General features: G+C 40.3%; 2 protein-coding genes across 3 annotated transcripts in view; one reads left to right on the top strand and one right to left on the bottom strand.

Moving 5' to 3' along the window:
- Positions 1 to 450: 450 nt before the first annotated feature.
- On the top strand, positions 451 to 5433 carry dct (dopachrome tautomerase). The gene is made up of 8 exons (XM_074695636.1): positions 451 to 1782; positions 1893 to 2192; positions 2522 to 2622; positions 3371 to 3537; positions 3636 to 3815; positions 3906 to 4041; positions 4126 to 4327; positions 4630 to 5433. Exons 1-8 carry the CDS (start codon positions 1485 to 1487, stop codon positions 4803 to 4805), a joined length of 1560 nt encoding a protein of 519 aa, XP_074551737.1. The 5' UTR covers positions 451 to 1484; the 3' UTR covers positions 4806 to 5433.
- The window catches only part of LOC141808875 (glypican-6-like), a 100044-nt gene continuing 79569 nt past the window's right edge, over positions 5411 to 25885 (bottom strand). For both annotated transcript variants that reach the window (XM_074695634.1, XM_074695635.1), the window contains 3 exons: positions 9920 to 10056; positions 9097 to 9272; positions 5411 to 8499 (listed from right to left, as the gene is read on the bottom strand). In XM_074695634.1, coding sequence (XP_074551735.1) covers positions 8294 to 8499; positions 9097 to 9272; positions 9920 to 10056 — 519 coding nt within the window. In that variant the 3' untranslated portion in view covers positions 5411 to 8293. The remainder of the gene's footprint in view (positions 8500 to 9096; positions 9273 to 9919; positions 10057 to 25885) is intronic.

The following is a 25885-nucleotide window of genomic DNA, read 5'->3' as shown; positions in this document are numbered from 1 at the left end:
CACCCAGCACATGAGATTTTTACTCCTTTTTAAAATAAAGTTTATCAGACTTGAATTTACTGCATATTTCACATTTATTTCAAATTAGTGAAACATAAATCCAACAGATCTAAAACATTTGGATGTGACCTTTTTTTTACTCATCAATGCCTGTGTAGCATTGTGCTACTTGGTATTTATTCTCACACTAATCCATGGGCTCCTAACCTGGTTGGGCTCCCTCCAGAAGGTCACTGGACAAATCCGGAGAATTTGGAGGTGATTTATGTAAAAAGGAGTGAAGGAAAAGTCTGCAACAGACATCAGTGAAAAGTGGTTGAGGGAACTTTTTATTGTACAAAAACTTGAATTTTAACAAAAGGCCACAGTCGGGCGCTGCTCATGGAAAGCAGAGGATTACACTTCTGATATTAAATTCTGTTCACAAGGTTATCTCAGTCTGGACAATGAGCATCACACATGTGTGGGAAGAGACCATTTCAAACCAAATTGTGGGAAGCATCTCGCGTTTTAGACCATCACAATGCAGCTCTGAGTCAATGTACTCAACTGGAAGAATACCAGAGGATCTGTAAAGACCAGAGCATAAGACAGTGCTTACGGTTATGCTCTCACAGCTCACATGTGCCATAAAGGGTGTCAGCTGAGACCTCAGGGGGAAGTTTTCTGACAACGAGAGTAGACCCTTGTTAATGGCAAGCTCCAAAAAAGATGTGAAAACTTATTAGTGGTTGGATTAAAGAGATTTGCCCCCCATAAAGGTTAACACTACAGTTTACAGTGGAGGCCTGATTGATTTTTTCTTTTTTTCTTTTTTATTTGCGTCACTCTTTTGTCATAACAGCTGAGGGCGACTCCATTAGTCAATGTAAAGGCTGTGAGTCAATGTTCCTCTAAAATATTTGTCCGAAAAAATCCCACAAACATTATTTTTTGATGTATTATTTTTTGATATACTGTAGTTTGCTTTTGACCAGATGTGCCTACAGGTGTCTGTGCACTCCCTGTCATTAAAAACAAATCCAGTGTGGTGTTCTTGTTTTTTTTCTTCATTCTTGTATTTTCCACAAAGCATGAAATCAGACCCAATTCAGTCTTTGGAACAAAGTCGCTACACAACACTTTATAGTCCCTCCAGGCTGTTCCTCCCTATTCACCCAGATCTGAGTCCAGCTCCCAGCTCTGCCGTCAGGTGATCATCACAAGACCAGTGGCTTAATCCTCCTAAAGCTCTACAAAAGCAAGAGCAGAAATTAGAGGCTTTCTTAATGTGCATGAAACCAAGTGGAACACGACATGATTCGGCTTTAAGTGTTGTTTCCACTGATGTTAAAAACTATTACTGAATCTAATTCCAAGATACACAACTGTGGACCGTAGCAGACTGAGATTCCACACTCTTCTGGAGGAGCTAATCGACCGTATTCTGCTCTAATTCAATGCACAACCTGATCTGACAGATTGTGGAGACAAACAGGTGAAACATGAAGAACGCTCTGGGGCTCACTCTTCTGAATCTTCTGTGTTTGCTGCTCTGGCCGGAGCCATCTGAGGCTCAGTTTCCACGTGCCTGCTGCACAGTCCAGGCAATCCAGTCCAAGCAGTGCTGCCCGGCTCTGGGCTCAGATCCTGCCGACGTGTGTGGCGTGCTGTCGGGGAGAGGAAGCTGTGTGACTGTTCAAGTGGACGAGAAGCCCTGGGGAGGACCGTACAGTCTGAGGAATGTGGATGACAGGGAGAGGTGGCCGACCAAATTCTTCAACCAGACATGCCGGTGTAATGGTGAGTCTTGTTCCTGTTATCAAAAAGCTGTTCAGGTGACTCAGGTTAAACTTACAACATCATCTGTATAGAAATGATCTAACAGGGGGGAGTCACTCTCTGTGTTACAGGAAACTTCTCAGGCTTTGACTGCGGGCAGTGTAAATTTGGCTGGATAGGACCAAACTGTGACCAGAGGAAGACTCCTGTGGTGAGGAAGAACATCCACTCCCTGACCCCTGAGGAGCTCCAGGAGTTCTTGGATGCTTTGGATCTGGCGAAGAACACCATCCACCCGGACTACGTCATTGCCACTGAGCACTGGCTGGGGCTCTTGGGACCAAACGGCAATGAACCCCAAGTTGCCAACATCTCTGTGTACGACTTGTTCGTCTGGCAGCACTACTACTCTGTCAGGGACACTCTCCTGGGTAAATGAAGCTAATTTTCAATATAACACATCAAAAGTGGTTTGTTTATGTGGTCTGGTGTATCCTTTAAGTCTGAAGTATCAGAAAAAAGGCAGAAATATAAAACTATGGAGTAAAATTTAATGCATCTTGTCGCCTCATTTAACACCCAAGCTTGTGTTTTGGTTTCCTTTGTTTCCCACTTTGGCTTTAAGGCTTCTTGTGTGAAATCAGAGCCAGGTGGATTACAATTGGATTAATATTTCTTTCACAGCTATTGGTGTGGAATGTGCACATGAATGCCTTGTGATCGCATAGATTAACTCATGGATCACTTTGTTTCCCTGCAGGTCCTGGTCGTCCATTCAAAGCCATTGATTTCTCACACAAAGGACCGGCGTTCATCACCTGGCACAGGTATCACCTCCTCACCTTGGAAAGAGAGCTACAGGTGTGTGTGTGTTTTTGGCTGTTACATTTCTTGGCATGGATTCATAAAAACACATATTTTTGTCATAAATATCAAATCCCTGAACCATAAGTGCCATTTTTTAATAGATATACATCAGTGCCTGATATCTTAAAGCATCAGGGGAAAAAAGAGTTTTGCTATATAGTGTAACTCTTACAGTAAATCACACACTCTGTGAGAAGCAGAATCTTACAAAGAGCATAGAAAAAAAAGAAGTGAGGGTCAGAGAAAGTTCAGAAAGATTTTTTCAGGGCATTTTTGGAATTACAGCTCAGAGAACAGAGCACTTACAGTTCAACGTCTTTCTAGCTCATCAAAAGCAGGGGTGTGTCCACAGTTTCCAGACCAGGGTGGCCTATCCAAGGGTGGCTGCAGAGTTAGCATCTGATTAACATTTTTATACACTTTTTGTCAACATTTATCATTTCTGTTTCAACTAATTTAAACAAGATTCTAGACAGATTTTATATTCCTGCGTATAATCATTCATTCATTTAGAAGCACATAAATACCTAATCAAACCTGGAGTGTCAACTTTTTTTTTTTGTGAATTTATTTCTATAACTAAATTACAGTAAGAAAGTATCAACAAAAGAAATTATCCCACTTTTTATACCATGAAACCAACTGTTACATATATATATAGCTATAGTCATCTAAGTCCCGCCCGGACTTTGCAGAGAGCCAATCAGTAAACACATTTTCAGTGTTTCTTTGATTTCTCCAGAGGTTGACCGGCAACCCAAACTTTGCGATCCCGTACTGGAACTTCGCCACAGGACAGACAGAGTGTGATGTCTGCACTGACTCCATGCTGGGAGGAAGAGACCCCAACAACCCGTCCTTCATCAGCAGCCAGTCCAGATTCTCCAGATGGGGGACGATATGCAACAGGTCAACATGAAAAAAAATTCTGATAGAGAAGAAGACTGGATGAAAACGATGCAGAGTTTTTAAACATTTAATATGTTTGTGTTTTATTTTTCTAACAGTTTGGACGACTACAACCGCCTGGTGACCCTCTGCAACGGCACCAATGAGGGTTTCATCCAGAGAGGAATCATGGACAGAGGAAACATGTCCCTGCCCACCATGAACGATGTGCGAAGCTGTCTTGGAATCAGAGACTTCGACAACCCTCCATACTACACAAACTCCTCCTCCAGTTTTAGGTAAAGCTCATGTGTGTGTTGATAAACTGGAGTGAGTATCTGCTGGTTCAACTTTAAGTTTTAAGAGATCTGTTTGATGCTTGGGGACAGGAATGCTCTTGAAGGCTATGAAAAGCCAGATGGACAGCTGGATGAGTCCGTCACAAACCTTCACAACCTGGTCCACGATGTGGTCAACGGAACCAGCTCCATGTCTCACTCTGCGGCCAACGACCCAATCTTTGTGGTCAGATTCTTATTTCAAGATTTACTCTGAAAAGACTGCGTCGTCTTCTTGTTGTAGCTGAAATTTCTGTGTGTTTTCCTGCAGGTACTTCATGCCTTCACTGACGCTATTTTTGACGAGTGGATGAGAAGGTTCACTCCTTCGAACGCCACCTTCCCCGATCAGATGGCCCCCATTGGTCACAACAAGGACTACAACATGGTTCCCTTCTTCCCCGCTGTCACGAATCAGGAAATTTACATCCCGTCTGAGCAGCTGGGTTATTCCTATGCTGCAGTCCTGGATGGTAAGCAGGTGTTATTTTCACTTTTCAATTGGTTTGACGTTACAATGCGATTAAATGCTTTATTTCTGAGAGTTAAATGAGATTAATAGCAGTAAAAATGAGATTAGAGTTAGTAGAGCAGTTAGCTTTGTTTATACAGTGTAAACAGCAGCAAATAGTAAGAGCAAAGGTCAGTCCAAAGCTAGCATAATCTTAAATCAGAGTAAATATGTTAGCCTGGCTGATTTTAACATTTGTTAGTATTGTTGTATGACTGTGAATGGTGTATAGAGATGAACACATCCACCTGTTCTTCTCTGCAGAGGCAGACGGAGGCCCGAGCGTGTTTGTTCTGGGCTCCACTCTGGGAGGAATCTTCATCGGTCTCCTGGTGCTTCTCCTTATCTTTGTGCTCTGGCTGCGTCAGCGGAGAAACAGAGGCTTTGAACCTCTGATAAAAGCAGACTTCACAACCAGAAAGTACACAGAGGAAGCGTAGATGCTCACCTGTCGCACTTCAGTCCTTATACCTACCTAAGGGAGATGGAGCAGCTGATTGAAAATGCTCTGTGGTCAAGAGGAGAAAATAATCCTGTATAAAAAACGACAACTGGGTAGCCTTCCAGCGTAATTTAATAACACAGTAATGTAAATCAAATAGAATCCAATGAAAAGTAACGATAGGGATTTAACACAGTGGGACTAATCCAAATCATTGTACACTTTAACTGCTGAATTTCTTTTACAAAACCACAAACACAAATCTGTTTGGATGTTTTTAATAAATATTTATTGTCAAGAACAGTAACAAAACACAAATCTTAATTGCACTGAAAAACAATAAGGCATATTTTCTCTACTTCCTTCTCTGCCCTTCTTGGTTTGAATTCAAATTCAAACATGAAACTAACTTTACCTCATCAGGATTTGACCTCATACAGCGATGCATTGATTGTAAAAAAATGTTGTCTTACAGCGTTTCCTGCTACTTCTATTTTATAGGTAATTTGTCTGAACAGACATCTGTTTTCAATGTTTTTCTGCAAAAATATTACCATGAAAAGTTCAATGATACAAAACATAAAAAGGGCATCCTGTAAGATCATTATTCATAATAAAGAATCCTTTTAAATGACACATTTGGCACATCTCTTCTTCTTGCACTGCTGATGAAAATACTATCATGAGTGCAATAATTTAAAAAAAGCTCAACACATGTTCATGAATATACTGCGGAGGGCGTAACACTGGTTAATTCTGTGGATATGTAAGCTTAGCTGGCCTGACGGGCTCTCAGAGAACAGTGGACGTACATCCCGGCTGCTTTTTGTCCGCCCCCCTCAGCAGTGCCAGGCCTCTCACATTCTCTGTAAGTACGCTCTACTGAGGAGCTTCAGCGGAGCATTCAGGCCTGTCCGGTCTCCACAGATTCTCATTTCACAGGTGACTGTGGTCGGCTTCAAGCCTGTCTGTGCTGCAGACACGACCATTCAAGCTTTACAGATAAATTTAGGTGCCTTTTCTTTGCATTTCCAGTAAACCACCCTGTGCTGTTTGCCACTTCTTCTTTAATAAGTCCTGCACCTTTGCATAACTGTGGCGATAAAATAAAATAATAAACTTTTTTACTCACTTTATAATACTATTCACTAGAATTTCAGCTTTTAAAAACACCTCAATGTGAATTTTAATGACTGTGAATGTATTTGGATCAGCTTTGGCGAACTATTACACACACCAACATGCCATCTTTGTTTGGTTTCTGTCCTCCCTGTTTGTGCAAATAAAGGATTCCAGGAAAAAAACAATTAATACTTGTTCAAAAACCAAACACAGAATGAAAAAGGGAATTTTTTAAGACCTAATTACAGTTCATTAACGTAAACATTACAGCAACGCAAGACTTTCCTCAGAGATGGTGGTAGACCAAAAGAGGGAGGTTTCCATGTTAGCTTGTCCCTAAGGTAGGGATGCAAAGAGATGGAAATTTCTGGTACATTTCAGGGAAATTTCCTGAAACTATCAATGGGAATTTTAGCTTGGGAAAACTGGAAAATTTCAGGGTTTTGTTGCCACCAACTTAACTGAATTTTTCTAAAAAAAAAAAAAAAAAAAAAAAAAAAAAAAAAAAAAATTAAATAAATGAAAAAAAAAATCCACCATATGTGCTTTTTGGTGTTCTGTGAAAGAAACCAATTTGACACTGATGATGACAACCTGTCACAATAAGACAGCAGTTGCTGAAGGCGGTGGGGTCCAGATCCTTAAAGGTAGAAAAAATGGCCTCAAAAGAAGCTAAACTGAATATTTTGACATTTTTTAATGGGATTTTTCAGGCTGCAGACAAAACAAAAGTAATATGTCCAGATTATTGTGAATACCTAAATTCTCTTTTAATTTTCACCATTCACAGTTTTTATTGCACTGTGAAAAATAAACATTAAAGTTCTACAGTTTAAAAACTGATCAGTGTAATTTATAAATGCTTTATCAGGCATATTTGCATGTATGTTTGCTTGTGACGAAGATTTATGCCTATAACCATGATGGTTAGATCCAGTGAGGGGAAGTTACTGAAAATGTATTTATAATGTCATTTAAAAATATTGTCAAAGACATATTTTCAATAACCTCTGCTTATAACAAACTAAAATGCTTAATACTTACACATGTATATGACGAGGTAAATGTAGTTGATATCAATTCCCTGTTAATTCCAAATAATTCCCATTGTTTTCCAAAAATTTCCATGGAAACCGTTGAACTTTGAAAACTCCTGGAATTCTGCAGCCCTACCTTTAAGGATCTATAATAAACAATGCTATGTGTTAGGAGCAGTCTGGATATCTGTGATGAATAAAATTTGTAAATTTACTTGAATTTTTCAGCTTAGTGCACAGGTTTGAGATGCTTTTTATCAGCAGAATGAAAACACATGAGGTAAACACTCACCTCCTTGAGCCTGTGCAGTTTAACCTTCTCTAACATCAACAAAGAGGAAACCAGGACCTGCTCCTTTCAATAACCACCATCCCTCCTCTGGAATCTATATTCTGATTCCACTTTCCTTTCATGTCAGTCATTGCTCCTTCTTAATTCAGTCCAGGCAGTCTGCTCCTGAAGCCGAGCCTGAGAAACCAGCATGATATACAAATATTTTGCAGATTATAAATTTGTTGCAAGGCGAATGCATAATAAAAAAAAGCCAGTCTAAACTTTTTACTTTTTTTTCCTTCTTATTTTTTTGTACAAAATGTGATTTTTAGCACAAGGCGGCTGTTAAACGGTTAAAGTGGATAACTATGAGCAGACCCAGAAAAAACGTAACCTATAGTGACTTTATAATGATGTTTGCATGGATTCATGAGATAAATTTTTTCTTGTTACCAAAAATGAATGATTGGCACATGATTTGATGAAAGAAGGATTCAGCTAGAATGAAATGAAACCTCATGTTCCTGAATTTTCCCCTTTGGGATCATCATCCTTATATTTCTATTTCTCAAAATATTCTGTTAAACATATATTAACAGTTTTCAAGTGCCTCTTTTTGATGCATCAAATAACCACATTCTCAACATTTTCAACATTTTTAAACACACAAACATTTTTTTTTTGCATTAAAAAACTCAAAACAATCAAAGAACGGGTCGTAACTTTCCACGTGGAGACCTACATTAACACCTGCCATATGTGCAAGACTTCTCTGAAGCAGAGTTTTTGGGGCCGGCACCAGGGTTAGATGAAGAGGTGATGCCGTGAAATATCAAGTCTAAGACTGACACTGTACGATCTTTGGGAAAGTGGGAAATCATGATGCATGACTGCTCTCTTTTTCAGAGCCGACTCCTCTAGCTGTGAGGCCGGCAGCCTGGATGCTGTCTGCTCGACTGTAGCTCCAATCCGCCTGAATACAAAATCTGCAAAAATGAGAAAAAAAAAAGAGGAGAGAACCCTGCTGTCCATGTTTAGCTGCTTCCTCCAGCATTATCTCCATTGTCGGTGGAGTGCCAGGGCTGAGAGGGCCAGAATGGTTGGCAGGGCTACAGAGGGAGCACGGAGTGGGGCCGAATCACCCACAGGCCCGCTCCGGTCGGCTTCCACCACCGGGGCTTCGGTGGGGGCATCGTCCGTTTCTGTGGGGCAGACGTCTGTGCAGCCGCTGCCGCTGCCTGAGCCGCTGCCTTCATCACCTGTGACAGAATATGAGTCAGATTGAGCACAGAAGAGATTAGATCAGACACGAGCAGCCGTACCAAGCATACAGTAAGCATTTCACTATATATGTTTTCCAGTAGTCGGTTGAGACCCAAGACAGAGCTCAAAGGGAGGAAATATTGGGCTAACACTTGTTAAATAGACACAAATTTCAAATTTCTGCCAAACTGATTTACAAACAAGCTCAGCAGGTAAACTTCAAAGCTGGTAGCCAACAAAATAACAATTCTAGTGCCAGAAATTACTTTTTTCCTGTGTTTGTACGGCTTTTTTTTTGGAGGTTATCGACATTAAAAATGTTCTGTCTCCAAATGGGCCTTAACTGTCTCTTCAGTCTTTTACACTACAATCAACCCATAGTTATTATTTTCTCCTTCTGCCTCTTCTCTGATCCTAACTGGCTCTGCCACAAGGTTAGGTAGCATTTCAGAGCAGACAGCTCGTCAACATGACTGACAAGCTGGGTCGGTGAACTCGACCGACCGGGGCGGCGCGGGGCAGGACTAAAAATAGAGTCCTGAGTAAGAAAAAAAAGATGCATTGTGTCCAGGAAAAAGAGGAAAACTGCTTACTTGAGTCTTGAAAGTAGATGTCGTTGCCGTTGTAGGCGTTTTTTAACTTGTTGGTCATCACTCTCAGGGCCATGATCTGCTGGCGGATGAAGGTGTCTGGGCGGGTGATGTCTACGACCACTTCTGGATTGTTCACCTGGTTTGTGAGTCCATCTTTTTGGACTTCAGGGAAGTACCTTTAGAGGAAAAATTGCAAAAAAAAAAATCAAACTCAATCAAAGTCATTCAGAGATGTCAGACACAGGCTAAAGGACACCTGAGGAACCCTCTCTGAGGATAAAACAGTGCTGGCAGTTTCAACACTTGACCTCATCATGGCGGGTAACATTCTGATATTTCTCCAGGGGAAAAAGAAAAACACGGTCAGCTGCCTGCGTTTTTGTTCGATAAACACGAGCATCAAGCTGTCATGTGAGCGCAGTCCTCAATCTGACTTTACACAACAGTACTTGTTTCTCATAGGCAGACGTCATTCTGGGTAATTTACAACCTCTGAATCCTTTTCTTCCACATCCAAACTGACACAAGGGTCAAATCATAAGCTGCTGGATTTAAACTTAAATCAGGAAAAACATGTAAAGAAATAATCTCTGTTGATTTTACTAAACATTAAAGTGTAAATGGTCAGATCTGTGTTCAGGAGACCACACGTTGCATTACATCACAGGTAAAGCAGGCCAAGTCGTAACACAGCTACATTTAGGTCAGTGAGAGTAAACAATCAGATCCTCAGTTCCGTGATTACTTGGATTAAAATGAGTTTAGACTTAAAAAATAACCTTTGATGTAGCCTGCGTTTGCCCCCAGCTCCTGGTGCACTCACCTGCCCTTAGTGTGTCCGTTCCAGCACTCCTCTTCGCTGGCATTTCCAGCGGTCACTCTGTCCTCCACACACATCGCCTCGGGCAGGTTGGACCAAAATTTCTTTGACAGCTTCAGTTTCTCTTTTATGTCAACCACCTGAGCAAAGACAAGGGTCATTACACGTGGGAAATACGCTGTAAAAACAAATACAGTTTGAGGTTTGACAAAGCTTAAAGAGTCACAGTCACAAATGACACAGAGTAAACTAACAAGTCACCTGACCCTAAAAGAGCCTGACTACAGTCAAATATCCTAAATACAGAGAAGCTCTGAACACTCAGCGAGCTCAGCCCGACTGTGGAGGAGGGTTGGCACACACAGAGCCAGAGGAGGAGATACAATATTCCCAATGTGACACACGCTGCGAAGGTAGAGTCAGAGCTGCACTGCCTCACCTCATGGCCTAAATATGAGGGCATACGCCGCGATAGCTTTGACGAAAAAACAGAAATACACTCAGAGTTTTTACACATGTCAAAGAAAAAGTGTCAGATTTACAAGAAGATGAGGAAAATATGACTTTATGGCAGAAAAAAAGAGAGGAAAAAAAAAACTGTGTTAAGAAAAAAAAAACCTACATGACACGTGTGCTTTTTATTTCCTTTTAAATCTCATTATTTCTTCACACTTTATTAATTGTATCTCAATTTCATTCCTGCTAAAAAAGCAATTTTAAATTCTCACCTTGAATAAAGTTACAAATTTGATATTTATTCAGCCAGACATGATATTTCCCGAGGAATGAACCGCTCCTCTATATATAACTCAGAGTTTGACCGGGTCATTTTTTAAAATTCCATAACAAACTCCTCGTACAGCTTGATTCTTTTATTTCTGCCTCCAAGCTCTATGCCTCATTAAGTATTTAAACATCTCTGGTGAATCTCCAAGAAGATACAGAACAGTAAGATCTCTTTTCTTAATGTATATGAAGAAGCGCTGGTACAGTCGACTGTGTTTACGCTGAAGCCCTCAGGAAACATCTCATTTGTAACCTGATTATAAAACTGCCTCCCCTCCACTTTTCACCACATCTTATCAAAGGATTATAAAAGTTAGGATTTAACCCTGAGACATTTTAACCCTCTGACCCCCCCTCCTTACAAATTATTCAGGTTTAATTTTCCCTCCGTGTTCACTATCTAATGTTTGCATCACGAAAAGTAAAACCATGCATGCTCGCAGCAATAATTTCAGCTCCAGTGTCAGACTTAAATGCTCCTTTGCATCCCGGCCATGTGACACAGCCAGATATCGTTCCCTGACTTGAGCCTGTTGAACTCCCAATCTTTCATCAAACACAGAATTTGACATATTTCACTGAAGCTGAGGGAGAGCCTGATAGCAGCAGGTTGGCCCCATTATCTTTTTCCGTCTGACTTGCTGTTGGCTTACGTGAAATTGTGGTGAACCTGAGCAGAACATGAAAGGTGCTGTACTGCCTGTGTGACGCTGCTGTAGGCCCCGACTCAGCTTTTGATGTGTTAATCCTGTCACACTGATGCCAAAGCACTTCAGCGGCTCTGATACTGCCCAGAGGGTCAAGGCTGCGCTCAATGCGAGAGATTGACTGGCAATGTTTGACTAAAGCTCACATATCAAGTTAGTTAAACGAGGGGAGATTCACAGTTTGTGTCGGGTTCAGGTAGCAGCACCTGGCTTCAGTGAGTAAAAATTAGCGTGGTCACATTTTAGAAATGTAAATGTAGAATTAGCAGCGTACTTAGCATAAAGCTGCAGAAAACACCTCAACAGTCAGATTACTTCAAATCGAGACGACTCTTACAGATTATTAGATTTCTGCTGCAGAAAAACAGCTGTTTTACCATTTCCCAGAGCATTATACGATGAAACATACTTAACCACACACAACTAACACATGCTCTCTGCTGGTGCACGGGACCCTTTATTTATAGAAATATAGAAATAAAATTATTTTGTGAATTCTGACTTCATCAAATTTCTGAATCTCAAATAAAAACAAAAATCAATGCTACAAAAATGACACATATAAGTAATCTAACTGCAACAAGCAGCCTTGGCTTGCAACTAGCTGCACTGCACACTAGATGGCACTACGCTTCTGTGAAATGAACACTCAGAGAAACTACAGAAGAGGGATGAAAGTGAAGAATACATCATAATTTATGTTTTTAAAATCGTTTAACAATGATCCTCCTCTACATCTGACAGCACCTGATTCTTAACGTGACCTAAAGAAAGGTCAAACACATGCATGATTACTCAACACTTAATGTCACAACAATCTGCAGCTCACATTATATAATTTGACTGTGGTGACGGCGTGAGGGGCGGGGGGGGAGAGGAAGTGTGTGTGGAGCAGAGATCCTCATTATAATCAGCTGTCTATTACTGACAGGCCTGATATTCTCATTAAAGAAAAAAAAAAAAAACTCACAATGGAGATCACAGACAGAACGCCCCCACCCACCCACCCACTCACATCAGGATACTGCACTGTATTTGTTTCCAGCGTCACCCTAAAAGATGATTGTAATCACGGTGTGTGATAGCTGCTGCAATCTGTGTTGACATTAAAGGTGTTATCAGAGTGAGATACCCGCGCTGCCGTAATGAGGGCTGACAAAGCAGCTGATAGAAGCATTAACGCACGGGGGGGCGCACACCATCATCATTTATGTCATTGTTCTACCTTCTCCTGACTTCATGAACTCGTAAAGTAAAGAAGAACAATCGTTGGAGGCGGCGCCGGGTAATGACAGACAGCTTCTGAACACAATAACAGAACAGTGCACTGACACCGATTTAAAACAATGATTTAACTGTGTCTTAATAAAGTGGGGACAAACACTTACACCTAAGAGTGGGAATACTGTTGTCTTATAATAAAAAAATATCTGGAAATTTAGTGAAAAGAAAAGATTAAAAACTCAAAACAGCTCATAATTTTATCCAAAATTTGCCAATTTAAGCAAAAAAAAAAAATTCAAAACTGTTAAAAAGATCAGCTTTTGCATTTAAACTTTTACTTCAGTGTTAATAAAACAATATTTTCAGCTGTTTGAATGTGTAAAAAGAGATTTAATCACCATAGATGGGCTTTTCAGACCAAAATACTATTAGATAGCATTTTGCTAACTTTGGACTGGTTGTTTGAATAACTCCCCACAAAGAAGGAAACAATACATTTGACAGCACTGCTAAGCCGTTGCAGGCTACTTAAAGAGGTTGAGAGGAGTTTAAAGTGATCTTGAAAAAGTCTCCCTTCTAGATATTTGCCTGATCATAATCCACACTTTACAATGAGATTATCTAAGTCAATATTGCTGGATACAGGCTATTTTAAATGACCTCTTCTTAACTTCTTGATCGGGTCTCTACACCACGCCGGCTGATGAAATTTAGTAGAGAGAAGAGATAAAACACAGAGATCTGTATTTTTCTCTGCTAAAAATGATTTCTGTGATTAATTTTTTAGTGATGGTGGACACAGGAGCCTAACTGTCAGACAGAAAAGGGACAGAAGAGCAGAAGAAAGATAAATGGGAGAGTGATACAGCCCGAGCTAAAGGCTAATTAGCCTTAAGCTCGGGCTGTATCACTCCATAACACAGAAGCTAAGCTGTTTGTGATAATGTTCATTCTAACCCACAGTCAGCAGTTATTCTGCAGTGGTCTGTTCAAACTTGAGAGTCTATCAATAAAATGAAGAGTGAGGTTACGTTAGCTCTGATTGGTAGATGACTGGCAGGACATAGCTAACCAGGATTTACTGACGTTACACATTACAGACATGTCTTAGAGCACTGTGCTGCCGGCTGTGCTAAATAGAAACAGCTACTAAACTACTTACAGACTGACTGTGTTTACTTGTTGTCACGTTAGCCTATAGGTACGTCACAGCACTGGGCTGACATATGGCCGACTGCTGCAATGTTTTCTTGATGTCACGTTTCAAACAATAGTGCTACGTAACTGTTATGAAAAATACATTACCTCCGGGCCACAAGGTTGCAAGAAAGTGCAATTAAAACAGAACCTCTTCATAGCATCTCTAAATATGATATAACAATGGATATGACCAAAGTTTATCTCTTTATGGTTTGTTTTCCTCCTGAAAATTCATCCCAGAACTCTTTGAGGCAGCAGGATCTTGCACCTGTTTCACTGACAGCTGGTGCCTATGCTTTCTCTTGTTGTTGTGGAAGTTTTTTGTTATTCAAAGGCAAAAAGTGAACAGCTTTCAGATGCCCTACAACCACCGTCTGGGGACTATATCACATGACAGCCAGGGGCTGCTAAAAACAATCAAAAAAGGACATTTTCAAGATGAGAGAACAGTCACATGACCTGTTTGATTTCTTTTTATTATTATTATTATTATTGAATGATTATTCAAATATTCTGAAATCACAACTCATCTCTAGGTATCAAACATAAATGCCCATGATAAACTGTTCGTTCATTTTAAACATTTAGCTTATGCTTGCTTTAAATCCAACACTGTTAAAAGGTTGCTGTAAATTTTACAGTAAATAACTGGTAGCAAGTTGCCAGTAATTTCCAGTAGAAGTATCATAACTGTATCTTCAGTTGCAGAGTAATTACTATAGTGACTTGATTTCACCTGATGAAGTCATCCTGAAAGCCACCAAGGAGCTTCATAGCCACATTTTCTTTGGCTGTTTTTCCTTTTTACCACAACCAAGAGCAACAACACTACGACGAGTAACTTAAAGGAACATGAGTTAAACACACAGAAAACATACAGAGGAAAGCAAATCGCTCCAACAATTCGTGATTTATTCCCTTTCTTTCTAATTTACAGTGATATGTCCTAAATATCTTTTCCAGTGAAGTTACAGTAGACACTACAGTAAAATACAGTTAAGATTTCAGAAAAAGCAGTGAGTAGGAAGAAATATAAGTTGTAAACTCTTTAAAGAGAGATTGCCAACCTTAATGGATAATGTGGCTATCAACATGCACAAACCAAACTTGCAGTCAAACCTAATGAGCTTCTTCACCCTGTGATGGTCTTTAGTAACAAGTTCAACAGTATTTTTACACTTGAATAAAACTTGTCTTTTTCCGTCCATCATTTATTTTTTCCTTTGCGATCAAGAAGCTTTCATTATTTCCTAAATATATGTAATTATAATTCGGAGAAAGTTAAAGCTTGTCTGCGTCTATCTGGATCCTTTTACTTAAAGAATAAAAAGTAAAAAATGATAAAAAAATGGTTTTACCTCTCTGAGGTCTTTCAGAGGAGTGAAGTCCCTGCAGGGCTCTCTGCAGCTCTAAATGCATCACAGCATCTACGTTCTACAGCTCTTTAAGGCCACGTCTGTATAATTTTCCCAGCAATTGTGTAAAAAGCTTCTGTTTCTCAGAAAAGGCTGTAAAAGTTCTTGGCTTCAGGAGTATTCTTGACGTCACCATGTACTGCATTTGTATAGGTGACATCCATTCAGCTAAGTCTGAGCCTTCAAGTGTCAGGAACCCTGCTGAGGCACTTAACCCTGACCTGCTGCTTTCTACAGCAGATGGATTTTCTCTAACTTTACAAAGATTCTGTCCTGATTAAGATTTTTACCTCATCTTTTTCCTTTGGGTCAAACAAGTCTCCTCTTATGCAGCTCAAACATCTTTTAACGTTACATTTGGGGCCCTAACAGCAGGTGGCTGTCACAGGGACTGTCTCGGATACACAACAGAGTACATGATGAAGTACTGGTTTGAACCTTGAGGATGAAAAGTTACAGCATGACGCTGCTTCGTACCCTCTGTTCTTTCCTCATCAGCCATATTTTTTTCCCTCTCAGCTTTCGGTCACAAGGTTTCCTGTCATGATCAATAAATAACCGTCTCCCTCCCTCTTTGTCTCTCTGCCTCCTTGACATAATTCTGTTGTTTTTGGTCTCTCTCTCAGTTATCAAAGTCCAGAAAGTGAAATTCAAGGATTTCAGAGCCAGATGAGTGACAGTGACAGATCAGTGATCTTGAAATTTGAGTATCACCTGCAAAATGGCCTGATTTCATCACATTTCCTGACCAGAAAGTGTCATCACAGACTGGGGCTGGGTGATATGACCTCAAATCAATATCACAATAAATTCAACAGTATTACCTTGATAATAATAAATGCACAATAAATCCTTGACTGCTGTATATCTTTGCTATCTGAAAATAACTTTTTGACCAGCTGGCACACATTACATTGTATAAAAACCCCTTGTAACTAGGGGTGCAGCCATTACCGATCTTTTAAAAGCCTGACCTGCCGATACTGATTTGGGCTGATACCGATTTTTATTTTTTATTTTTTATAACTGACAGCATATACCTTCAGTGTTCCAAACTTGTTTTATTGAAAATCATTGAAAAATACCTGTGAAACAATAAAATCTTTATGTTTTAACTTCAACAACTGATAAAGTGTCCTGTGTTTTAGGTCTCAGAGCAAAAAGCAACAATGGCTGGCTGTCAGACCTTCCTGGAGGTTCATAAGATCAGTTTTATATGTAAGGATGGGCCGATCACCAATCACCAGTCACCGATCTCTGATCATCGATCATCGATCCCCCAAAATTTAAGAAATCGGCACCGATCGATCGGCCAGCAAATTGATTGGTGCATGTCTACTTGTGACCATTCAAGTATAAACAAGCTCATTGATCACAGGTCGGATGCTGCAAACATATCTAAGCTCGGCTTTTGGGAGTGTGCCAGTCCATTCTGGAGCAGCGCGGGGCAACCCCCATAGCAGCTGGCTACTCGGGATCACCAAAGAGCAGAACCATGTTTCTGCAGTAATCACACCCATGACAACATACTTGCGTGGCAATTAATTATCATGTTAAACTCACCTGGCCCTCCCTAAACTCCTGTAACTTCAGTCCATGCCCTCTCCTTTTTCCTTTCTATTTGTGTACTTATAGAGAGGATGTGTTGTGTCCAGTGGCGGCTGGTGGAGTTTTATCCAGGGGGGGGTTTGGCTCCAAAATAGACGTATACTAGCAAGCTAACAAACGTGCTAGGGTATCACACCTGTGTTTACACCAATGAAAACAGAAAAAAGCAACATACTGTTAAGATTCATTCACATTCACCTTCTCCTGATACATTCTCCTCTCAAAAGGTAATGCTATGAGCGACTTCACTGTGTTATTTATGTTTTCTCTCTCCATTTTACGTCTCCGTCTGATCGTCTCCTACTCCAACTGCTCAACCTGTCAATCAACCGCACTTTATAACAGACAGCTGTGACGTCAGCTCCACAGCGGGGGGGTGTTGGTATGCAAATCAAGCTGCATTCAGCTCTGGGCGCAAGAAAGGTGCGCTCCGACATGGTCCTATCTCTGGTGTTGAAGAGGAGCCACTGCGCACGTACAATTTATAACAACGGTCTATGGTCTATGTGCCCTGGGGTGGAAACACGTCACCAATCAGATAACGCAGATGAATGAAACAACTTTACTAATCATGAAATATATAATGTTCATCATGCAAATTGAAAAAATAAATAAATAAATAAATGAATAAATAAAAAAAAAAAAATATATATATATATATATATATATATATATATATATATATATATATATATATATATATATATATATATATATATATATATATATATATATATATAGTACAGAACATTATATTTTATTATTTCTTTTTTAATGTCTCATTCTTCAAGGTAACGTTGATGGTAATGACAGTGGGGTGGCGCTCTAGCGCCCTCTATTGGCCAGCCACCACTTGTTGTGTCATATAGAATTACAAAGTTTTTCACCTGCAAGATTAACTTTTACTCCTCCAAAACGTCAGATCCCCTGGATCTGACCTGCTGATGACTCCTGGCCATGTGCCAGTGATGTAGTTTTGATAAACAAGGATGAGATTTACAATCAGGAGTCAGAACATGGCGCTTTTTTTTTGTGTGTTTTCCTGTACACGCTTTAACTTGTCTTAAAGGGAAATGACCAGAGCCTACCAGCACCACACAGTCAAAGCAGACCAAAAAAGACTTTTTATTTTCTTTTTTAATTAAAACTCCAAATTTACCGACATGGGCAAAGTGATATCAGTTATCGTAGTGAATTTCAGTAACAGTAAATTTTTGGATTATCACCCAGGCCTATCGTGGGCTATGACCAAATTTTTTTTGTAGCATCTTCTATTTAAATGTCTGGATGTTTTAATCATAAAATGTTTTTGCTGATATCAAGGTCGAGGTTTATGTTTGGTTTGAAAATACCAGCCGTCTGTGTCTGACGCTACTTAATGGATAAAAAACTTGACTTTCACTCAGTAATGATGAAACAGAGTACAGGCTCCTCTTCTCTCCCCTGTGTATGTTTTAAGCATCTCCTGTGCAGAGACGGAAATGAGCTGTAATATTTCCGTCTCCTAATGATTCATGAATTCAATCTTTTGATAATTATTAATTCAATCACAAGCACAATCAAATCAATGCTCCATAATTCTGCTCATGCTGCATCTGCCTTCATAACAAACAGGAAGTTTACCAAGCAGCTCAACCACAGCACGACGTTAATTAAGCATTAAAGTGTTCAGCCTGAAAGCTTATCATCTCAAAGTAACCTCACCTTTAAATTATCTTTCTTCCTTTTCACTATAAATAAAGCCTGTTCAACACACTGACAGTATACAGTACCGTGTTTACCCGCTGTAAAATCCTAATTGGCTAGCTTGAACAGACAAACATGAGGAAGTGTTTGCAGAATATGATGATTTCCAAAAACAACAGCATGAGTCGATGAGATAATGGTGTTAGCAGGCTTAAAGTCTGTGTGTTTACAGACACTCAAAGTATTTCTTGCATTATTTATAAAGTCACTGTGTGTGTGCATGCAGCTGGGCGCTCACACAGACAGGACAGGCTTTTCTGTGAGCACGTTAGCACACTTGCAGCTGTGTGCCACCTTTCAGCCGGGCACAGAAATGTGTACTATGACCAGCGGTTCTTTGCAGATGCCCTTGCCTATTCTTGGATCAAAAGCTGACGTGTCGCCGGCTTTGAAGCTGGAGCCTCACTCCTGGCGACATCACAATGTCAGAGGCATTAAAGCTGTTATCTGGCTGTGGGATCGTGCCCGCGTGCGCTATCTGCCTTTCAATAAATAGAAAGGAAACGTGAATGAAGTTCCCTTTTGGAGCACATTACGCTAAAACTGCTGCCAAAGTTCAGCTACAGCTGGCAGCTGCTAATTCACACCTTTTCATTTCTTACTGTGTGACACAAGTGATCACACCTCCTTTTTTAAATTTAAAATCTTCCCTGAATTTGTCTCGGGATGTTGTCGATCAACACAGAGCACATCCCCTGCTGCAACTTTGAGCTAAATGAAAGCATGTTCAGTCTAATCATAGACTCGGCAGCAGCAGGTCTCGCCACCAAACCACAAGGGGCAGACAACTCCTCGATCAACTTATTTTCCCTGGCAACTGCTCCTCCTGTCTGCATTAAAATAGTTTTTCATTTGATACGAATGCAGTATTCTTCCTGCGGCTCAATTACAGAGGTCAGGGAGTGGGTTGTGCTCATAGCAGAGACCTTGGCCGAGCTGTTAAATCTTTCCCTGACCAGTGACCGCTCTGAGGACAGAGAGAATAGTTTCTCACAGAGAGGAAGGCCGCTGCAAGAATAGCTCTGCTTCTTCATCACATTCTTGATAGAGTTATATTGTTGACAGAGGAGATCCCTGAAACTACAAGATCCTCCAAGAAGTGGTGATGCAGACAGAAAGTAGAGAGCTAAAGTGTCGAGTATCAGGGTGCTGAGGCCCGCTGGGTGTTTGTCTCTGGACTGGGCTATTTAATCTGCTGTCTAACACGTCATAAAGCACTGCTCATTGGTTCAGGTCTACCCATAAACAGCAGATTCTCTCATCCAAGACGTGCCATCTGGCTCAGAAGCATTTTTAGCGCATTAAAAAATCGGCAGAGTAGAAACAACATTGGCTTTCCCAAAGCACACAAACCAAACGACCTCTGTGCTAATGTTTTGAGTAGCACTTGTCTCCCCTTTGTCTGCTCTCCTTTGTCCTTGTCTGGAAACATTCACCTCAAAAGGTGACTGTCAGAGCAGGTAACTACCCGAGTGCATATAGATGTGTGCTGTTTTCATCCAATCAATATCCATCAGCACAGAGCCAAAGCAAATATGTTTCCCCTCTGTGACTTCACGACAGATGAGACGAGAAAGGCATCGCCCAGATGTTTATCCTGCAGATGGGAATGGTACACCAGAGAAAACACGGAAAAGAAAACAGCCAAACCGCTCTCAAACTTAAATGTGGTTTGATATGACAGTGCAAGTGGTGGGTTCTGTCTTCTGCCGTCAGCTCACACGCCCATGTCTTCATGATAAACCCATTTTTAGCATCATTCTGTGGGCCGGTGCGCTTGTTTTTCAACCCTCGGCTGGAGCCGCCCTCCTTGTTTTCCTTGATTACAGCTGATTATGTCCCGGCATAAAGCTGCCACGGCAGAATACTAAAACATGATTTAACATGACATCTCAACAAAGCCTGAGCCGGGCCAGTGTGTATATCTTATTCCTATATCTGGGGCTGACAGCTCTGTCAGGGACAGCACTGTCAGATGGTTATTGTGCTGCTTCCTGAGAATGGATACTTGACATAAAGTGAAATGTTATTGTTATTCAGAGAGGCTTTTACTTTGTATTTGTTTATATCTGGCTGACTGGAACAGCAGCAAAAATACTGAGATACATCTTAATGCTACATCTGATCCGTCAGACTCTGAGGGGAAGAAACAGAAACTTTTCAGACAATAAACCAAAGTAATGAATATTTATTACTTATGAGTCTTACAGATTTAAATTTATTGCCTTGAAAAACTCTGTACAGTGTGTAAATGCAATCACCAAAGTATATGGCTGTGGATTTGCTGCAATATCACCTGACTTTGTTGTCAAAGTTACTCTTGGTGCTGAAGAGAAAGCTGAGCACCAAGTTTGTATGAGCTCTTTGACAAGCTGTACATCAACTTTCACAAAGATCATAAGTGCCTAATGTGCATGTAAATTCTTGCAAATCCGTTCATAGTTCTTCTGGATGCTCAAAAACAAGGCAACCCCACTGTTTAGTAGGGATGGGTATTTTTGAGATTTATCGATACCAAGGCCCTTATTGATTCGGCTTTTCAGTCTGATTCTTCCTTGATTCCCTGAGCTTAAAAGTGAATAAATGTGAACCAGTCATTGAATCTGGATATCTCTGGACGTAAATATACAGAAATGAGTTAAAATTGCACATCACGTGATGTTGATGTAATGTTTTTTATAATATATTATTGACTCAAGCAGGCCATCTAGTGTCTAGAAGTGGTAACAGCATTACTCTGAGTTGTTTGTACCCTTGCTGTATGAGCCTGCACATATCTTTTCTTTTATTTGACTGCAAATATTTTGACATTTGGAGTTTTCAGAATTCTTTTTTTTTACACAGAATAACTGCGATATGTCTCTGTGATGAGAGATGAAATTCCTTGATGGTGATGTATGCTAACTGCAAGCATATCAATGCAATTTTCCATATACGTTAGCATCAAGCTAGAGCTATTTTGTTGATATCGATTTTGGTAAGTAAAGAGATTTATACCATGGTGAATGTATTGAATATGAATCTCTTGTGAGAGTGATGTATTTTTCTTTGTGAGTTCAGTTCTTCAGTAAAACTTCAAGCTGAAAATCCTGAATCAGAGTTTTCTTGGGAAACTGTTATCTATCTGCGAAGCTAAGATAACTGCAGCAGACTAGTCACGCAAGGTCCTGCAGCTCCAGCATAATGTAAAGAATCGATAAGGGAATCGTTAAGCACAAAGGCTAATGATATCAATGGACTGAAACATTTCTTATCAATTCTCAACAGGAACCGGTTTTGGATTCCCACCCCTACTGTTAAGTGTTATAATGGCTTTTTACTCTTGGTCAAAAATCTGCACAAAACATAATCCACACATCTTTTTTTTTTTTTTTTTAAGAAAAACTATGGGCCTTAGGACTCTGTTAAAGGCACCCTACGGGTAACATTTCAGGGTTTAATTTCTTTTTGACAGGCTAACCTCTTATGTTTTTATTGAAATTTGGCCATGAATAAAATACTGCAGAAACACTCTCGGGACACTCCTCAAGCTTTTTTAAAGACACCCACCCTGTAAATGAAGCATTCAGGGTTAATTTCTTGGTGTTTTTTTAAACTTCAAAATATATATAAAAAAAAAAAGAAAAAAAAGGGAGCTTACCCCCCTTACAGTGAAGTCTTTTTGAGGGTTTGATGAGGCTTCGACACATTTTTCAAAACATGTTTCATTACTTCAGCCTTCAATAACACACACAGTGCTCCAGTAGGGTCATTTGGTTGGCCTCTAGATTAGAGGCCAACCAAATGACTTGCAACAACAGTTATAATACTCATTATAATAATGACAATATTGATTGCAGACCATGTCTTAATTGGCATGTCTGTTTGTATCCCTTTGTATGCTTCACTTTTAATTTGTATTATCAAATTTTTAATGGCTACATTCCTGAGACATGATCCACAATTACAGACTGATGTAACTAAGAATTACCCAATTAACCAAGAACTAACCAGGTGATTCATTGATGTTCAAAGCACTCACCAGCTTCAAACACCATTCAAACACTTTGGATGCCATGACTCATGTGACCAAACCGCGCTTAGCATGGTGGTTTCGACACATATGCCCCATGAGCCCCCTCGGTGTCAGAAGACCGTCACTGGTTACAAGAGACACATGATGACAGACCAACAGCTTTGGTCTCTTTGGGTTAATTTAATCATGTTTTCATACATGAAAAGACCACAAAAGAACATGATATTTTCTTAAACTTAAAAAACAATGCAGCTGTCTTTGTGGTTTTAGGGATAAATGATCTTTGAGTTATCATAACAGACAAAGTTCCCAGTGAACCCAATTCTCAAAAGCATGTCTCTCAGTATGTAGTTCTATTTTTTTCTCTCTGTGCTAAAATTAGTACATTAGTACTGTTTTTTTCCCTCTCTAAGATGAAAAATGACTGTGAGTTATTGTAGCTCATGTAGTATTTACATACTGTCAAACACACAATAGGATAAACGTGTTTGACTGCTTCTGCGCCAAACTGCCTCAAACCATTTGCCCATTCCCCTGTTAACCAAACCACAGGGCAATATGGAGCATCATGGTGAGTGAGATTTATCACTCAATGATGCCACAGTGAGAGAAAATGACAGAATATTGATGAAGCGGTGGTGAGTTTGCGCTTGTGATTGGCCCGGGGCTAGAACACGAGAAGTTTGAAAAAGGGAGATGATTAAAGGGAAGCTATGCACTGAGGAGAACAGAGCAATCATGGGCCCGCTCTTTCCCTGCTGCCTGTGCTCCCCAGAGACACACAGCCTGGAGAGCAATAGGACCAATGTGCCTCATTAATGTATTGACAGATATGAACTGAGCCAGGCCTTTATGGCACCGATATTAGCGGCAGAGGAAAAAGGAACTGAGTACTAAGTAATTTTATGAGAAGCGCTGACCTTCTGCTTTGAAAATGAAACCCTTTAGGTTAAACATGTTGGTGAGCAGGCCTCTACTTTCATCTTAGAAAGTCCTAAAAAACAGAATACACAAATTTTACTGATAGGATGAGTCATGACATATGAAAACGGTAAAGACTGAAATATTTTGTTGACTTTCAATAACATAATTTTTTCTCAGGACGAGCAACTACTAAACGGGGCTGTGAGGAGTTTGAAAGTGATTTTAAAAAAGTTTCCCCTCTAGATATATGTCTGATCGTAATCCACACTTTAAATGAGATTTACAGCATGTCTAGGTCTCTATGACAAAACCACGCCAGCTGATGAAGTTCAGTAGTGAGAAGCAATAAAACTCAGAGATCTGTGTTTTTCTCTGCTAAAAATGATTTCTGTGATTAATTTTGTAGTGATGGTGGACACAGGAGCCTAACTGTCAGACAGAAAAAGGACAGAAGAGCAGAGGAAAGCTAAACGGGAGAGTGATACTGCCCGAGCTAAAGGCTAATTAGCCTTAAGCTCGGGCTGAGCAGATTGGTTTAGTCTGGCACCCATACAGAAGGGTGCCAAAAAGTGGTACAGACTGTCTCAGTTATTTAGGGATCTGTCCCGGGATAAGTCAGTGAAAACGCCACAAAATGTGCGCTTTACTGAATTTACTGAAGTTACTTTTTAGGATTGGGGTTGCCAGCACCCCTTATCTTTTCACCTGTGCTCTATATCAACGATTGTTCTCTCTGGAAATTGTGGACAAAGATATTTCTGGAAAGTGTCTTTAAACCTTTTGATAACCTCAAACCAGGTAACATCAGTGATGATGGACAAAAAACCTGTCTGTTAGGATTATTCACAGGGTGGACACTCCAGATTAAATCTCAGATGTTTCTGTTTGGTCTTGTGACTCAAACAGAGATGGAAACACTGAAGATGTATATACAGTAAACTGAACCTATTTACACTTGTCATTTGAAATGTCTGAATCCATAAAATAATGACGTGTTTATCTCCTCCACAGATGTATGCATCTTCATAACTGCGATCACAGATGCGACTGCATCTGTCTTGTCTTTTCCCGTGGGTAGATGTAAATTAGCACAAGCTCGTCTCCAGTCGCTTCCTGCCACACTTTGATAAGGACTGCAGGAAGAGGTGGCATCAGGTGAACTTTCTTGCGGGGGATATTTTTCAAAAAGGAAGGTGAAATTGTACGTGAATCTCACCACCTACAGTTATCGGCTACATCAACTCTTTCTTTTTTTTCCTTCCAGTTTGTATGCGTGTATTTCATTTTCTAGGTGCAATACCAAGAAACACGTCAGGTAGACATTAAACAAACTTTATGTTTTTTTCAAAATTTGGACAGTTTTGTACAAGTTTTCAGAATTCACACTGTGAGACTTCACAATTCTGTGAGCAACGTCACAAATAGCCTTGCATGCAATCCACACAACTTTAAGTCCTCTAGATAGATTGTTAGTTCATCTAAGGAGCTGCTGCTACACTTGCTGTAACTAAAGTCAAGTTGTCAGATTAAAGAGGCTTTTAGTGTAGAAATATTCTCCTTGACTGGCTCTTCAGAGTTAGCCTCTGGATTCTTTGTGATACAAAGGTTTTTCTTTTTGAAATCAACTTTCAACCATTTTTACTAAACACTGGAATTTCTGTCTTAAGTGTAAGTGTCAGAAATTTTATCCTTGGTGTACAATACAAAGAAAAACTCATGCATGAAATATGTGATAAAGACTGAGCAGATTTTTTAATACTGGTGATGTTTTACTTTGTATTTAACTCATGTTACAGACTCTATGAGGTCGCAGAGTTCTGGTGAAGCCTGTCTCTTTGTGCTGCCTGGTGAATGACAGCAGTGAAGGGTGTGATAAGTATTCTATTGTTGTTGTACCTTTTGGCTTTGTACAGCACGTGTGATGTCTTATCGCGACAGGAACAAGGTCAGAGAGCTCTGGTGCTCTGAACGGCTGTGAGCTGGGTCCTCTGATAGTTTGATGGAGATGTTTGGCTGTGGGAGACGTCACCTCGCATGTTCATCAGACTTTTCATTTAATTGCGACCTTCTTCATGACACGAAGGTTCGGCCGTGTAACGAGGAGGGGCTCTGCTAAGTATTCAGCGATGTACTCAGCTCACACTCTTTGTCTCTGCAGGTGAGACGCTCAGAGGCAGCACTGTGTCAGCTTTTTGTTTTCACATGTGAAGCATTTATGATCACACCCCGAGGATGGTTGAGTCCCTGCTCCGGGGGGTGTTGTTTTATTTATTCATGGCTGTCCCTTGACGTCACTCAGCAATCATGGCGCCATCTTTAGGACCGAGATGGGACCTAACAATGC

This window comes from Halichoeres trimaculatus, unplaced genomic scaffold (assembly GCF_033239565.1).
Source record: "Halichoeres trimaculatus isolate MK-OKI-2021-1 unplaced genomic scaffold, fHalTri1.1 fHalTri1_scaffold_19, whole genome shotgun sequence".
In the NCBI taxonomy this organism is placed as follows: Eukaryota; Metazoa; Chordata; class Actinopteri; order Labriformes; family Labridae; genus Halichoeres; species Halichoeres trimaculatus.
This window is presented reverse-complemented; position numbering and strand designations above follow the sequence as displayed.

What these genes read in the sequence shown, in the direction of transcription:
- dct (XM_074695636.1), top strand. Translation starts at nt 1,485, where the DNA reads ATGAAGAACGCTCTGGGGCTCACTCTTCTGAATCTTCTGTGTTTGCTG. An exon ending in CCAGACATGCCGGTGTAATG is followed by an intron (nt 1,783 to 1,892) that starts GTGAGTCTTGTT and finishes TCTGTGTTACAG; the next exon opens with GAAACTTCTCAGGCTTTGAC. An exon ending in TGGGGGACGATATGCAACAG is followed by an intron (nt 3,538 to 3,635) that starts GTCAACATGAAA and finishes TTTTTCTAACAG; the next exon opens with TTTGGACGACTACAACCGCC.